The 14,940-nt window shown below is 39.6% G+C and overlaps 1 protein-coding gene across 1 annotated transcript in view; it reads left to right on the top strand.

Annotated features, from left to right (window-relative positions):
• The window catches only part of USP9X (ubiquitin specific peptidase 9 X-linked), a 219,439-nt gene that overhangs the window by 74,081 nt on the left and 130,418 nt on the right, over positions 1-14,940 (top strand). The window contains exons 12-14 of the mRNA XM_065423841.1: positions 42-248; positions 5,286-5,422; positions 7,819-7,952. Of these exons, the coding sequence (XP_065279913.1) occupies positions 42-248; positions 5,286-5,422; positions 7,819-7,952 (478 nt within the window). The remainder of the gene's footprint in view (positions 1-41; positions 249-5,285; positions 5,423-7,818; positions 7,953-14,940) is intronic.

The following is a 14,940-nucleotide window of genomic DNA, read 5'->3' as shown; positions in this document are numbered from 1 at the left end:
CTGGTGGTTTTTCATTTTGAATGAAATTCTTTGTTTACCAGGCAAGCTGGACAAATGCAAGTAAAAAACAACGGGAAAAATTACTTGAGTTAATCCGTCGTCTTGCTGAAGATGATAAAGATGGTGTGATGGCACACAAAGTATTGAATCTTCTGTGGAATTTGGCACATAGTGATGATGTACCCGTTGATATCATGGACCAGGCTCTTAGTGCCCACATTAAAATTTTAGATTACAGCTGTTCACAGGTAAGAAATTGATTGGAGTTTTATTAGGACATAAGAACTACCATTCTGAGTCAGAGCATGGTCTGTTTTGCCCAGTATCCTGTCTCCGACAATGGCCTGTACTGGAGCTTGAGGTGGGGTGTACAGAATAGGGTAGTTATGAAGTGATCCACCCGGTCTTCCACTCCACCTTCTGATAGCCAAAGGTTTAGGGTCACGCGGAGTACGGAGTTGTGTCCCTGACTGTCTTGGCTAATAGCCACTTGATGGACCTATCCTCGGTGAACTTGTCCAGTTTTTTTCAACCTAGTTATAATTTTGGTCATTACAGCATCCTATGGCAATGAGTTCTACAGGTTATTTGTATACTGTGTGGAAAAAGTAGTTCCTCTTGTTTGTATTAAACCCTTTTCCTGTTAATTTCATCCAGTAACCTCTGTTTTTTCTATTGTGGGAAAAGGTAAATGACACTTCTCTATTCACTTTCTCCACGCCATTCATAATTCTATAGACTCCTATCCTATTCCCTGCCTTAGTTGTCTCTTTTCTAAGCTGAACAGCCCTATTATTTTTAGTCTCACCTTGTATGGAAGCCATTTCATATCCTTAATCATCTTGGTTGCCCTTCTCTGAACCTTTTTGAGTTCTACAATATTCTTTGAGATGTGGGGACCAGAATTGTACACTGTATTCAAGGGGTGGGTGCACCATGGATTTATATAGTGGCATTATGATATTTTTCTATCCCTTTCCTAATAGTTCCTAACATTGTTAGCCTTTTTGACCATTGCTGCTCATTGAGTGGAAGTTTTCAGAGAACTATCCACAATGACTCTAAGATGTTTCTTGAGTGCTAATGGCTAATTTAGAGTCCATCATTGTATATGTATAGTTGGGATTATTTTTTCCAATATATACTACTTTGCACTTAGCAATATTGAATTTCATCTGCAATTTTGTTGCTCCGTCACACAGGTTTGTAAGGTCCCTTTGTAACTCTGCAGTCTGCTTTGGAATTAACTATCTTGAATAATTAAAAAATTGAATTTTATGTTGTTTGCAGACTTCGCCACTTCACTGTTCATCCCCCTTTCCAGTTCATTAATGAATACGGTGAACTGCCTGGGTCCCAGTACAGATTCTTGGGGGACCTCGCTGTTCAGCTCTCTATTGTGAAAACTAGCCATTTATTCCTACCCTTTGTTTCCTATATTTTAAACAGTTACTGATCCATGAGAGGAACTTGTCTCTTAACCCAGGGCTACTTAGTTTCCGTAAGAGCTTTTGGTGAGGCACCTTGTCAAAGGCTTTCTGAAAATCCTAGTACAATGTATCGAATGGATCACTGTTATCCATATGCTTGTTGACTTCATCAAAGAATTCTAATAGATTGGTGAGGCATGACTTTCTCAACAAAATTGTGTTTATCAATGTGTCTGATTATTCTGTTCCTTACTGTAGTTTCTACCAATTTGTCTAGTACTGAAGTTAGGCTTATTAACCTTTAATTAGCAGGATCACCTCTGGAGCCTTTTAAAAAAAAATTACATTAGCTACTTGCAGTTGTCTGGTACAGAGGCTGGTTTCAGCAATTACATACTATAGTTCATAGTTCTGGAATTTCATATTTGAGTTCTTTCAGAACTCTTGGTTGGGTGAATACCATCTGGTCGTGGTGACTTAATACTGCTAAATTTATCATTTTGTTCTAAAACCTCTTTTACTGACACATCATTATGAAACAGTACTTCAGATATGTTGTCCAGACAGAATAGCTCTGATGTGAGTAACTCCCCCACATCCTGTGCAGTGAAGACCAGTGCACAGTTCATTTAGTTTCTCTGCCATGGCTTTGTCTTCCTTGAGTGCTCTTTTAACACCTTTGATGTCTAGTGGCCCCACTGCATGTCTGACAGGCTTCCTGCTTCTGTTGTACAGTAAAATCTCAGAGTTACGACCCAGTCAACCACACACCTCATTTGGAACTGGAAGTATGCAATCAGCAGCACCAGAGAGAGAGACAAAAAAACCCAAATACAGTACAGTGCTATATTAAATGTAAGCTACTAAAAAATAAAGGAAAAATTTAATTAAAAAAAATAATATGACAAGATAGGGAAACTGTTTCTGTGCTTGTTTCATTTAAATTAAGATGGTTAAAAGCAGCATTTTTCTCTGCATAATAAAGTTTCAGAACTGTATTAAATCAATGTTCAGTTGCAAACTTTTGAAAAAACAACCATAATGTTCGGTTCAGAGTTACAAACAACCTCCATTCCCAAGGTGTTCATAATTATTTCACTGTTTGTGTCTTCAGCAAGCTGCTTCTCGTATTCTTTCTTGGCATGCCTTCTTATACTTCTACATATTTCTTGCCAGAGTTTGCTCCTTTCTACTTTCCTCATTAGGATTGGATGTCCAAATTTTAAAGGATGCCATTTTGCTTGTGATAACTTCCATTACATTGCTGTTTAGCCATGGTGGCATTCTTTTGGTGGTCCTACTCTCTTTTTGACTTGAACCTCTCTTATGGTGTTTTTAAGTAGCCTCCATGGTGCTTGGAGGCATTGTACTCTTGTGACTGTTCTTTTAAATGTCAATCGTCCTCATTCTTGTGTAGTTCACCTTTTTAAAGTTTAAATGTTACTGTGGTGGGTTTTTTTGATGGTCCCCCTCTCTACCCTACTAGGATGTTTAATTTAATTACATTATGGTCACCATTACCAAGTGGTTCAGCGCCTCTTGGACCAGATCCTGTGAACCACTTAAGACTAAATCAGGAAATGCCTCTCTCCTTGTGAGTTCCAGGATAGCTGCTTCAAGAAGCAGTCATTAATGGTGTCTAGAAATTCTATCTCTGCATAATGCCCTGCAGTGACATTCACCCAATCAATATGAGGATAGTTGTAGTCATCCATTACTGTTGCGTTCTCTGTTTTTGTGGCCTGTCTAACCTCCATTAGCATTTTACAGTTACTATCACCATCCTGGTCAAGTGGTTGGTAGTATATTCCTATTGCTATACTTTATTATTCAAGGATGGAATGTCTATTCATAGAAATTCTATGGTACAGTTTGATTCATTTAAGATTTTCACCTTATTTGACTCTGCTTTTTTAACATATAAGTGCCATTAATATTGTAAAATTATCCATTTATACTGTCTTTTCATTAAAATTAGGAGGACATGGTGTGATAGCACAAAATGCTGTCATGCACAAGATCAGTGTCCTGGTACATCCTCAAAGCACTCTTCAAGCAGATTGTAGTGTGACATTTTTTGAAGGTGACATGTTTTGGGGTTTAATAAGACGGTGTTGGTTGTATTGATTTGTCTCTACCTCATTGCAACAAATGGTGTCCAGAGGCATGGTGTAATGGCATGGGGGTCACCCACACCTACCCCCTGGGATCAGGCATGGTGCCACAATTTCCCTTCAGCTGGGGTATAAACAAGTCCAAGTATGCCTTTTGGTATTAAAGGTAATTAAAAAGCACCCGCTTCACAGTGTCTCATTTATTTAATAGAAAAAGGACAATATGAATACATAAATGAAACTCATCTGCTCCACTGGAAACTCTACTCCTCTGGGGTAATCAGTCTTAGGTGCTCTGTAGCTAGACACACATCAGGATGAATACCCTGCCTGGAGCTTAGGCCTCTGCCAGGTGTTGTCGGATACTACTTTTTCCCTAACCGTTAGTCACTCTTTGTTGAGCAAGTCCCTAGTAGCTCTCTGAGAAGGTTCACGTCCAGTTCATTCTCCTGGGCTGCTAAGGTCCCTTGCCTGGGAACAGTTTCTGTCTAGGTCTGTTCCTCTTTCTCTTTGAGCCTCTGCTCACCAGGGAGGCATCACTGGAAGTAGCTTCTTAACCAGCTATCTTGAGGATTGTCTCTTCTCCGAGCTTCCTGTGTTCTGGGGCTCTTGACTGAGCTCTCATAAGCCTTTATTAGGCCCAAGTGTTCCTTAACTAATTAACTGCTTCACAGCCATCTGGGTTGCTTCATTCTTTTTAGCAGAGCCTGTCACAGGTAGGCTGAGTGCCTGACCTCCTCAGAGCTCAGTTACCCTATGACACATGGTAACGTGAGGGCTGTCACTTTGGGAGTAAGAGGTGGTCCCCAACTAAATTTGTGGGGGGCGGGAAAGGCATTTCCTCTGATCAATTTTAAATTTGTTGCCTTAGTTTCATGGCTAATCCTTGACTCTTTATTGGAAGATACAGGAGATTAATGGGAAGTACCTAATTGACCATTTATTCTTAATGTTTTCTAACTAAATAGTCAATTTTAAAATCTCTCAAGTTTTTACATGCCTCTATAATTTCATTGCCCTTCTCTGGGTCTTCTGTATTGCTATATCATTTGTGAGATGAGTTAGTCAGAATTGAATATAATCCATTTAAAGGGGTAATATTAATTTGACACATTTTCAGTATTATTCTCTATCCCTTTCTTAATATTACTTGTACCAAAGTATGTCATACTACATATTCAGTATCTGGGAGTCGCTAATCCTTCTATGTGCAATGGCACTTAAGAATATTATTAGCACAGCCTTTGGTTTCTTCTCTTTTCAGGAAAAGATACTGAAACACTTGTTCTTTGGCCTAGTGAGGCCAAGCTTCTAAGCATGATTACCAAAATCAGCATCAGTTCAGATGCACCTGTTGCCAATATCCATTATCAGCATCTGGTAATTTTTCTAGTGTACTCAAATCCTGCAACTAGTTTGATTCAGGGCAGACTCCAGGCAGGTTTGTGGAGATGCAAAGGGGAAAGGACAAATTTTAAAGTTCATGGAACTAATATGTAGAATGAACGAACTGCAAATTATGGATCTGTTACACCATTGAAGTCTTCTGCTGATGCCATGAGCCACTTGGGCTTCCCTCTTGTGATTTGAAATTTCAGAGCTTAATAAAATTAGTCTGATAGTTCAGTTACTAGTTTGTTCTATATTTATGCATGCACATGGATGGAAAAATAAAAATGGATAAAGCAGCTTTAATTTGGATTTTTGATGTATACTAAACTGTGAAAACTTGCTTTTTAAGGATCGGGATACTCAAAAGATCCAGTGGATAGATCGTTTTATAGAAGAGCTTCGCACAAATGACAAATGGGTCATTCCTGCACTGAAACAAATTAGAGAAATTTGTAGTTTGTTTGGTGAAGCACCACAGAACTTGAGGTAAGGAAGTAATGTGAATGGGGTAGAATTGTGGACAACGTTATAGTTTTTTATAAAATAGGATAGGTGATGTATTTTATATTAAGTTGAAGCTTGTTTTTTTTGCTCTTAAAATACATGTTAATATGTTTGTGTGTGCCTGAATAAACCCTTTAAAAATTATTGGATTTAAGCATTCAGGCGCAAGAATAAATCATTGTTGACTACTTTGTTACTTCAGGTGTATATAGACTGTTAAACTGAGATGTTACAATCTCCTAATTACTCTCTCATTTAATATGATTGGAAGAAGGATGGTGTTATGGTTAAGTCACAGAAAATTTCTACCTGTGACATGGGCTTCCTGTGTAACCTTGAACAAGTCAGTTCATATCTGAGTTTTTATTCTTTAGCTGTTAAATGGGGATGATAATACTTCCCTTTCTCATAGTAATAATGAAAGTATAAATTCATAGTTTTTGACCTTTCTGAGGATAGAGGCCATATAATTACCTAATTAGAAACACACAGCTCAATTACTTTAGGGATTTTTGTTGATTCAAAATGATGTTTTCGGGGGAATTCTTGACTTCTTAATAAGTTGTTTAAGAAAAGCAAATTGGAGATTACCCAGAAATGTCCATTAGTTAAAATTCTCTAGTTGTAACAAATTGGTTCTTTGCTTTGCTTTTTTCTATTTCATCATGCTTTTCTGGAATAAAAGAAAGTGAAAGCTTAGCCAAAATTGTTTTTATGTATTAACTGTTTAATGGGATCTGTTGAAATTAACAAGCTTCGTTTCAGTTACTCCATGTCCCCTCTTTACAAAAATCTGATTCCTCAAAACTGAAAATTTCAATACTTGTGCTGAAGTTTCTGCAAACTCCAAAGTTTGTGCTTGTGTATGCATGTTCCACTGTTTGTTTCTTTGTTTTACCTGAATAGTTCTGTGAGCAGGCAGAGTATTCAGTGTTTCAGTACCCTGTCTGCTTACAGGAATGGATAAGACTGAAAAAATAGAGGGATGATGTGCATATTTGCAACAGATGACAGCATTACTTTTTTGTTGTTGATGGGTTGTCATCTTATGGAATTGTGGTAATATTGCATTCCTGGTTTTGGAAAGTTACTCTTATCCTTCTGCATTGAGTAATGTTTTAAAACTTTATATATATGACAATTTAAACCTTAAAACTATCAATTTACATAATATGTTTTATACATGTCCCAGCGTTTTTTTGAAGGTCAAAAAGATGTTGGGTCTGTTGAAATTTTTTTCCATGCCTTGAAGAGTTCAGTAAAATTTCATGTGGAATCCTGTCCAATCAGGGAATACAGCCAGTCTAGCTTGTTGGCATACTGTTTTAATTGGATGCTTTCTGTCAGATACTCAATTCTTAGTGAAGCTCACTCCTCCAGTTCCTTAGTTTTGAAGGAAATCTCAATATTGCAACATAAGATGATGATTCTTTAAATTCCCAGTGTAGAATTTGAAGAAGTATAAGGCACTCAAAGCAAGATTTCTCCTCATGGTACTGCGCACCTGGAGCCCACGAGTTAGAGGAGATTTCTTCTGTGTAGAGGAAGATTTATTAGTCAGAAATAATTTATGAAACTTCTATCTTTTGAGAAGTGATTATCAGCTAATCTTCACAAAATGTTAAGGAACTTTTTTAGCCCAGTACCAGTGCTGTTCAGTTAACTGGAGTTTCCCAATAAAAAATCAGTTTGAAATAGTGAGGGCTTTTTCAATTCTTTAAGTCTTCTGGGTTCTGATAACTTTAGACATTGAAGCTATTGGAAGTTTGTAATCCATGAATTTGTATTGACTATAATGTTTGACTACTCTCGTTCATTCTTAAAAATATTCGAGACCAAATAACTGAACTTAGCCATATTTACTGTCTAAAGACAAAGCAGTACAGATATATATATCCTTTTGCGAAACAATTCTGATCTCACAGCATGTTCATCTTACACAGAAGTTGTTTCAAAAATACACATTTCAGCTAGTAGTGTGTATATATTACGATTTGACGAATTAGAAAACTATTTACATGCCACTAAAATCCAGCCCACCGGTTTGTAACAAGTTCCTTAACTTGTTTTGTTCTGTACTTTTAAAATTTCTGTTTTGGATACTACATTCCAAACTAGTTGCCTGTCAAGGTACCTATTATAGGACATAAAACTAATCTATTTTGCATTTGACAGATTTTGTATTTGCTACTGCTAAAGCTGACTTCAGCTTTGCAAAGTACTGTGGGATATACTTAGCAAGAGTGAATAAGAGTAAGCATAATACCATTCACATACAAAGCTTTGTGCTAACATATATTATATAATGTGTAATAGATATTAATATGATGTGCAATACATATAACACATTTACGCTAACATTTGTGTATTAATTACAGCCAGACTCAACGAAGTCCCCATGTGTTTTACCGCCATGACTTAATCAATCAACTTCAGCACAATCACGCCCTAGTTACTTTGGTTGCAGAAAATCTTTCTGCGTATATGGAAAGCATGAGACAGTATGCTAAAGGTAAGTTATATTTTTGCTTCCTAAATCAAGTGTTTCGTAATTCCAATTGAAAATCGGTGTTTAAAGCAAAGTATTGCTAGTGGGGCAAAAAAGAGAGTGTTTATTTCACTTTCACAGGTTGTTAGATGTTGGAGGCCTACACGTGTATATCAAGCCAAAACAAATAATGAAATGTAGATTTTAAGATTACTTTTCGTAAATGTAAATATAAAAAACCAAATGCATTTTGTAGTGGAACTTGGAAAGTGGCAGTCCCATTGCTCGTATTTACTTTCAAGTTGAAGATAACCCTTCTATGCCCTGCTTAATTTGTGATAGTGATTTTTATGGAAAATGTTAAATTCTGTCCCACTTGTAGCTTTGTGTAAATCTCATAATTCATTATTACAGAGGGCGTTGGTAGTAACCCCTATATTTAGGTTGCATAACACTTTCCATTATAAAATATTCTTAGTATTTTGTTTTGAGACGCTCTAACACCTCTGTTTTTCACAGCAAGCATTGGAAATTTGGGAGGGAGAAAGCCCTGAGGCCAGAGAAGTGCTATTTATTAGTTACATGAAATCCTGTTCATTTAGCTGTTATAAACTTGAAAAAACCTCCTTTTCTGTTGCTTGCTTTGTCAGTATGCCAAAATAATAATGAATATGAACATATTCCACTCTCAGGCCAATCCCCTGCAGATTATTCTGCATTGGGAATCCCAAGAGCAGGCAACCTAGTCGCTGCTGTACAACTGTAGCAGGGATGAGGAGGTGAAGAAAGATGGGCCAGGTCATCTCAACACTCCCCAGCCTGCCCTGTATTCAACACATGGAACTGGGGCACATCCTCCACCTTGTTGGCACCACGTGGGGCAGGAACTCTCCCCCACAAACAGAGGGTGAAATGGGGAAAGAGATCTGAGCTAGGTGCCCTGCTTATCCAACATATGGGCCCAGTCACCCATTTCGACCCCAGGATTTAACAGCCTGCGAGCTTAATGTAACTAGCTGTGTCGCTCAAATGGTAGATATCTGCTGCAGTGTTGAGTTCAGGATTCTAACTTTACTGATGATACTTGATGGGGGAAGGGAGGTTGTTATTACAGCTGCACATCAGAAAATTGTTTCCTTTTATATAACCCCCCCCCCCCCTTGAGAAATTACATACAAAATAACTGTTAAAAGGAAGTTACTCATGTTGCACAGACAGCCTTAATTCAGGCATTTCCTAACTCTTCAGTGTTTGACTTTGTAATCTAAAGAGCTCAGCTCTTGGAGTTGTGCTACTATCCAAGATTTACCTCAGCTTATTTTCACAAGGTCTTGAGAGCAACCTTCATTTAAGAGACAAGGAGATTGCACAGTCAGTTTGTTTTTTCTTCATCTGGTGTTGCCTATTTTAAGTGATTATTTATTATAGCGCTGCAGTAGTTAATGTAGAGATGGCACTTCCATTCTAATAGCTTATTTTCAATTGTTTATAACTTTATCAAAATGTACTGTATGTACTGACATAACTCAGGCTTTGTCTTGCCTAGTAAAATAGAGTGGGATATGTGCTAGTCTTTGCACATAAACCTTTATAAAAATGGGTGTGGCACTTTTAAAGTTACCTGAATATTTAGGTTGGGGGGGAAGAGATGCGTGGCTTCTTTCAAAAAAATAAAAAAATAAATAAATATATAAAAAATAACTGAAATTTAGGATAATATATAATCCCGAATGAGGACAAACTATGTAAAATCCATTACTTTCCAGCAAGGAAAAGATAAGAATGTTGAAAACATACCATTCTCAGGATGTCCAATGTGTTAGTTTCTTAACTTCAGACTTCCACTGGAGGAATGTACTGAATATTCACAAATGCAGATATTTGACAGATTATACTTGTCTAGAACTAAGAGGAGGAATGGAGAAGAGTACCATTACATTTACTTCACAGGAAGTTAATGTTTTATATGAATAGCTTAGCTCTCTTAAAACAATAACACTTTTTTTCCTTTTTAGCTTATTAGTACAAAGGTTCACAGAATTATAATACTTACTGGGTAACAAATGTTCCGGATATGTAAATCTTGTATATGTTCATCCCAGGATACATACATTTTAAATAATAGTAAAAGTTGCAATTAATGAACCCGCTTGAAATTAGGGGTCAGACCATTCTGAATAGGGCTGATCTTGTCAGATTTTTAAAAAAGCCAAGTTGACCTCTTTCAGTAATTGGATGAGGAGACCTCCAAAGACTTTTTTTTTTTTTTCTTTCTTTCTTGGAACACATTCTGTGCACCAAACTTAAGCCACCAATTTGTATTGAAGTTCTGTTTGAATTCCCCCTTCAATTTTTATTTGTTTTATATCATTGGTGGTGCTGACAGCAATGCCTATAATTAAGGTTGTCTAATACTTTCCTGTATAGGGCGGTTTCCAGTTTCATATAACTTTGCCAAACTTCAACTATTTACGCTGAAATTTTTTTGTGCCTGGTGTCTTCCTTGGGCTGAACATTTTTGGAAAATTTCAGCAAAAATAGTTCAGCCATTTCTGAGAATGAAGTTGAGGAGAAATTGTTTTCCTTATGTTAAGTGGGAAGCTCTAGGGCCTCCGTGGTTTGGAGCAGGGACTTGGAATTTGGCAGGGAGGTTCTTTTTTACTTTCCCTGTGAAAATCCACCCAAATTTGGCCAGGTTGTAAACCTATGAAAATCACTGTCTGCCCAGGCTCAGTGGGGGGATGTTAGAAGAAGGGAGACTCTCTTCTGTGTTTTCAGAGTTCCCCTGCTGGCACCCAGGCAGCATGGAAGAGGTAACAACCTGGCTTGAATTCAGGGTAGGGAGAGGGACAGACACTGGGTTAAATAGGAGGATGGGGGTTGAGGCGAACAGGGATATTCTATTGGCTATGCTGGGAAGAAGAATGAGGCAATGGCAGAAAGGTCTGTAACCACTGGAAGAATACTTCATTCCAGAATCTGGAATTGAATCTGGGATTTCAGTGTCTCAACATGCCTCTGGTCTATCAAATAGGAGTTAATCTCCCTGGGGAAGTATTCAGGATGGGTTACATGTTGTCTTTGGTAAAAGGAATGGGAGAAGCAGATGATAAAATGAAGTCTTTTTTTTTTTTTTTTTATGTTGAAATCGATATTAAAATCAGGGTAATAGGTCAAACTGGAGGAAAAAAGTTGTGGTACTTTTAGCCTGTGTGCATTCACGACACCAAAATTAGTTGCTATTTATAGTGAATTGCGCAGGACTTCATAGTGCAATTAGCCCTATTTCTTTCATGCTTTGATCAGCAAATAAAACTGATTCTGGTCATCATGGTTGTGAAGAAAACATTAAACAAATGTATTCCAATACAGCGGTGTCTTCCTGTGTGTACAGACAGCTTGAAAAATAGAGAGGTGTGAACTGAACCACTCATCTCAAAGAATTTTAAATTCTGAAACCAAAAGATGATAGGTAAACAATATGGACACAAACTATCTCATTGCTGATTTATTTTAGCAGAAAACAATGTAAAACCCACAAGCATTTAATTGGTAGTAGCCTATTGTTCAGTCTAATCTTCTGATTTATAAAGAAAATTGCATATTTTAAAGACTGAATACTTGTATCTGCTACTTGTATTGAATTCCAACCAGGCATATTTTGGACAAACAAGACTTTAGATTTGGTTGCCTGATAAGAAAACATTGTGGTTGCAATTTTGGGGCTGTAGTGTCATCCTCTAAAATAAAATAAAGTGAGCTTTTGGAATAGGAGTTCCCATACTGGATCAGCTAGTTCAGTATCCTGTCCCTAGCAGTAGCCAGCACCAGTTACTTCAGAAGAAGGATCTCCTAATCCATAGTAGTCAGAGATTGTCTTAAATCATGAATTTTGAGGCTTAATCTTGCCTGAAATTTGCTGGCACTATTATAACCCTGGATAATCTTGTTATTCCTCTAAATGTCCAGTTCCTTTTAATCTTGTAGTGTTTTTGGTCTCATTGACATCCTTTGGCAATGAGTTCAACAGTTCAATTATGTAGTCTGTGAAAAAAACATTCTTCTTCTTGTTCCTATGAGTAATGCACTTTAGATTGTGTATGTGCTGCGTGCACCAAGATCGGAGAATTTTCCGTAGCAGTGTCCACTTGTTCCACGCATGTGCCCCTGCTCTCCTCATGCTCTGCACCGAAGATATGAAGGGGGCTGCCAGACCGGCGGTGATTTCAGTTCCATCTCACTGCTCATGGTCTGGAATGGAGCCTCGTTGTTTGTGCTGACTTCCTCTGCTTTCTCTGTAAATAACCCCTCCTCCCTCCCCCCCCAATAATTTTTTTTAGTCCAATTTAGTTAGATTGTTGGAGTTCAGTTCCCTAGTTTTGGGACCCGCCCTAGGTGCGGAGCAGTGACAGGGAGAGCAGTCCAAGGATTCCCAGCTTCAAGAGCTGTGTATACTGCCAGAAGCTTTTCCTAGTAACAGACAGTCATAGTGCCTGTCTGTACTGCCTGGGGAAGCCCACGTCCCTCCCTGATGCACTATCTGCCAGTTGTTTCTGTGGAGGGACAGACAGTCGAGAGTTCAGAGTCCGAAGATTCCTCATAGGGATGGCTACTGACTGGGGAGACACCCCTGTACATTGGCTTGAAGATGGTAGGAGCACCCCTTTGCGTGTGACTCTGGCCAGTTCCAGGGCCCCTCTCCATCCTGTTCTCCCCAATGCCCCCCGCCCCTGAGAAAAAAGTTAGCTCCAAGAGACTCAGATGAGTACAGACAGAACAAATGAGGAGGGAGACCCAAGCACAAGAGGGAAAGTTCGCCATCCAAGAAGAGACAGAAGTCCCTGTCCCATATTAAGTTACAGGACTATCAGGTATCAGTAAAGACCAGAACGCGACTTCCTCAAAGGGCAAGGCCATACCATCTTCCAGTACTGGTAGTGGGGTAGAAGCAGGCTATCACCAGTACTGTCAATGAATAGAGAGAGATCATTGCTGCCTCCTCGGGTACTGGCAGTCTTCCCCCCTGCACCCCCTACTCCCCCATTGGACTCAGGCTCGCAGTCATTGGCATCAGAAGGAGGACATGGGGAAGACCTATCCCCACGTTACCCCCCAAAAATGGGAGAACGGAGACCCATTTTTCTCCTCGGGTGGAAACCCCTTCAGTTCCCCGAAGTTCAGAATTGCGACCCTGTTTTCAGTTATCCCCTCACTAGATCAGAAATGGTTCACAGCCCTTGATCTCATGGATTTTCACATGGATATTCACCTGGCACACCTGAGGTTCATTGAAATATGACCCAGGAACCTCTGTGCCAACTGGCAGAGGGCACAGAGGGGCACAGGGTTTTTCAGGGAATCCTGGGTCAAGAATATGGACAATAATTCACCAACGGGTATCCTTTGAGGTCTCTACCGAGAGCCAGTAGCCCACTGGTCGTCATAATCATTTTGAAATGAATGTATGGATAATATTTAATGAGTTATGTATCTATACTGAAAAATATTATCAAAGCCTTGAAGTCAAGGCACGTAAACAGGAGGTGACATGCCTCAGATCGTTTTTTTCCGGGCCGGGAGTAATAGACACTTATGTCCCTGGCTTGTCATTGTGTTTCATCCTGTTCACAATATAGGTCTATTTGCATACTGAACCAAAATGCTCATCAAGAGATTATGAAATCTTTGAGAGAGGAAGTTTACAGGAAGAAATAAAACAGCAGGAGGGGATCCTTTTACAAGTAACGACAATGGATTGGGGGCATATATTTGGGGATGGATGAGGTAGCGGTATCCCTATGTCTGTTTCCACTGAGGAGGCCAGAGGATACAACCCTGGATACACCTGGGAAGCATCACATGAAAGTCAACACTACCAATATTGGGTGCTCCCATTCGGACTCTTGACTGTGCCAAGGGTTTCCCCCGAATAACGTCAATGATGGCAGCTCACTTTTGCTGGTAGGTGGCAGCCGTGTGTCCTTACTTGGATGATTGGCTCCTAAAAGGATGATCTTACCAGGAAACTCAGAAAGCAACTGCTATGCTTCTGGACCTGTTTGAGAAGCTGGGTCTCAGGGTGAACCTGGAGAAGTCTACCCTGGCACTGACACAGACCTAGTTCATTGGGGCAAAGCTGGATGCTGTGTCAGCTGGGTTGTATTTACTTAAACAATGGCTTTCTAGCCATTTGTGAACTCATGCAGCAAATCTGGATAAGCACCTGGATGTCTGTGAGATCTTGCCTGGCCCTTTTGAGTCATATGACCACAGATACCTGTGAGTGCGTCGATGGGCTATGTACACCAGGGGCACATGCAGTCTTGACTTGCTAGTCTTGGTTCTCCAAAAGGTTCTGGACTCCCTTGCCTGACAAAGGAAAGGGGTGTGTGTGTATTCCATTCAGTTCCCTGAGGACAGCAAATACAGACTGCACATGCTGTCCTCATTGGTTGGGGGGCCCATATAGTGGGACAGGTAGCACAAGAGACATGGTCCACTCAGGAGTCTATGCTTCACATCATGTTGGACTTCAGAGCGGTCACGCGGACCTGTGAGAAGTTCCTCCCTCTGATTCACGTCCAGCCAGTCCAGGTATGATTAGGCAAGAAGACGTGGTGCATTCTATTAACAAGTAGAGAGGGGTATGCTCTTCATAGCTCATGCATATCTTTGCAGATTGCTCTGACCGCCCTCCATCTGCCAGGAGTTCAGAACAGCCTAAGCAGATATGTCTCCAGAGAGTGTTTGGATGGGAGCTTTGTGGCCAGACTCTACTTGGAAGTATTTCAGGTGTGGGGTAGCCCGGTTACAGATTTCTTTGTGTCAGGCATGTACAAAAAGTGCAAGAAATTCTGCTCCAGAGCAGGTTGCAGTCTGGGCGTGCTGGGCAACACTTTCCTCATATGATGGTCGGAGGCTGTATGCGTTTCCCCTGATCCCTTTGTTACTGAAGGTACTAAGGAAAGTCAGGCAAGACACGACACAGGCCATTTTTCATTGCACTGAGTTG

The sequence above is a fragment of the Emys orbicularis genome, chromosome 1 (assembly GCF_028017835.1).
Source record: "Emys orbicularis isolate rEmyOrb1 chromosome 1, rEmyOrb1.hap1, whole genome shotgun sequence".
NCBI lineage: Eukaryota > Metazoa > Chordata > Testudines > Emydidae > Emys > Emys orbicularis.
Note: the sequence above shows the minus strand (reverse complement) of the source record. Positions and strands in the feature narration are given on the sequence as shown.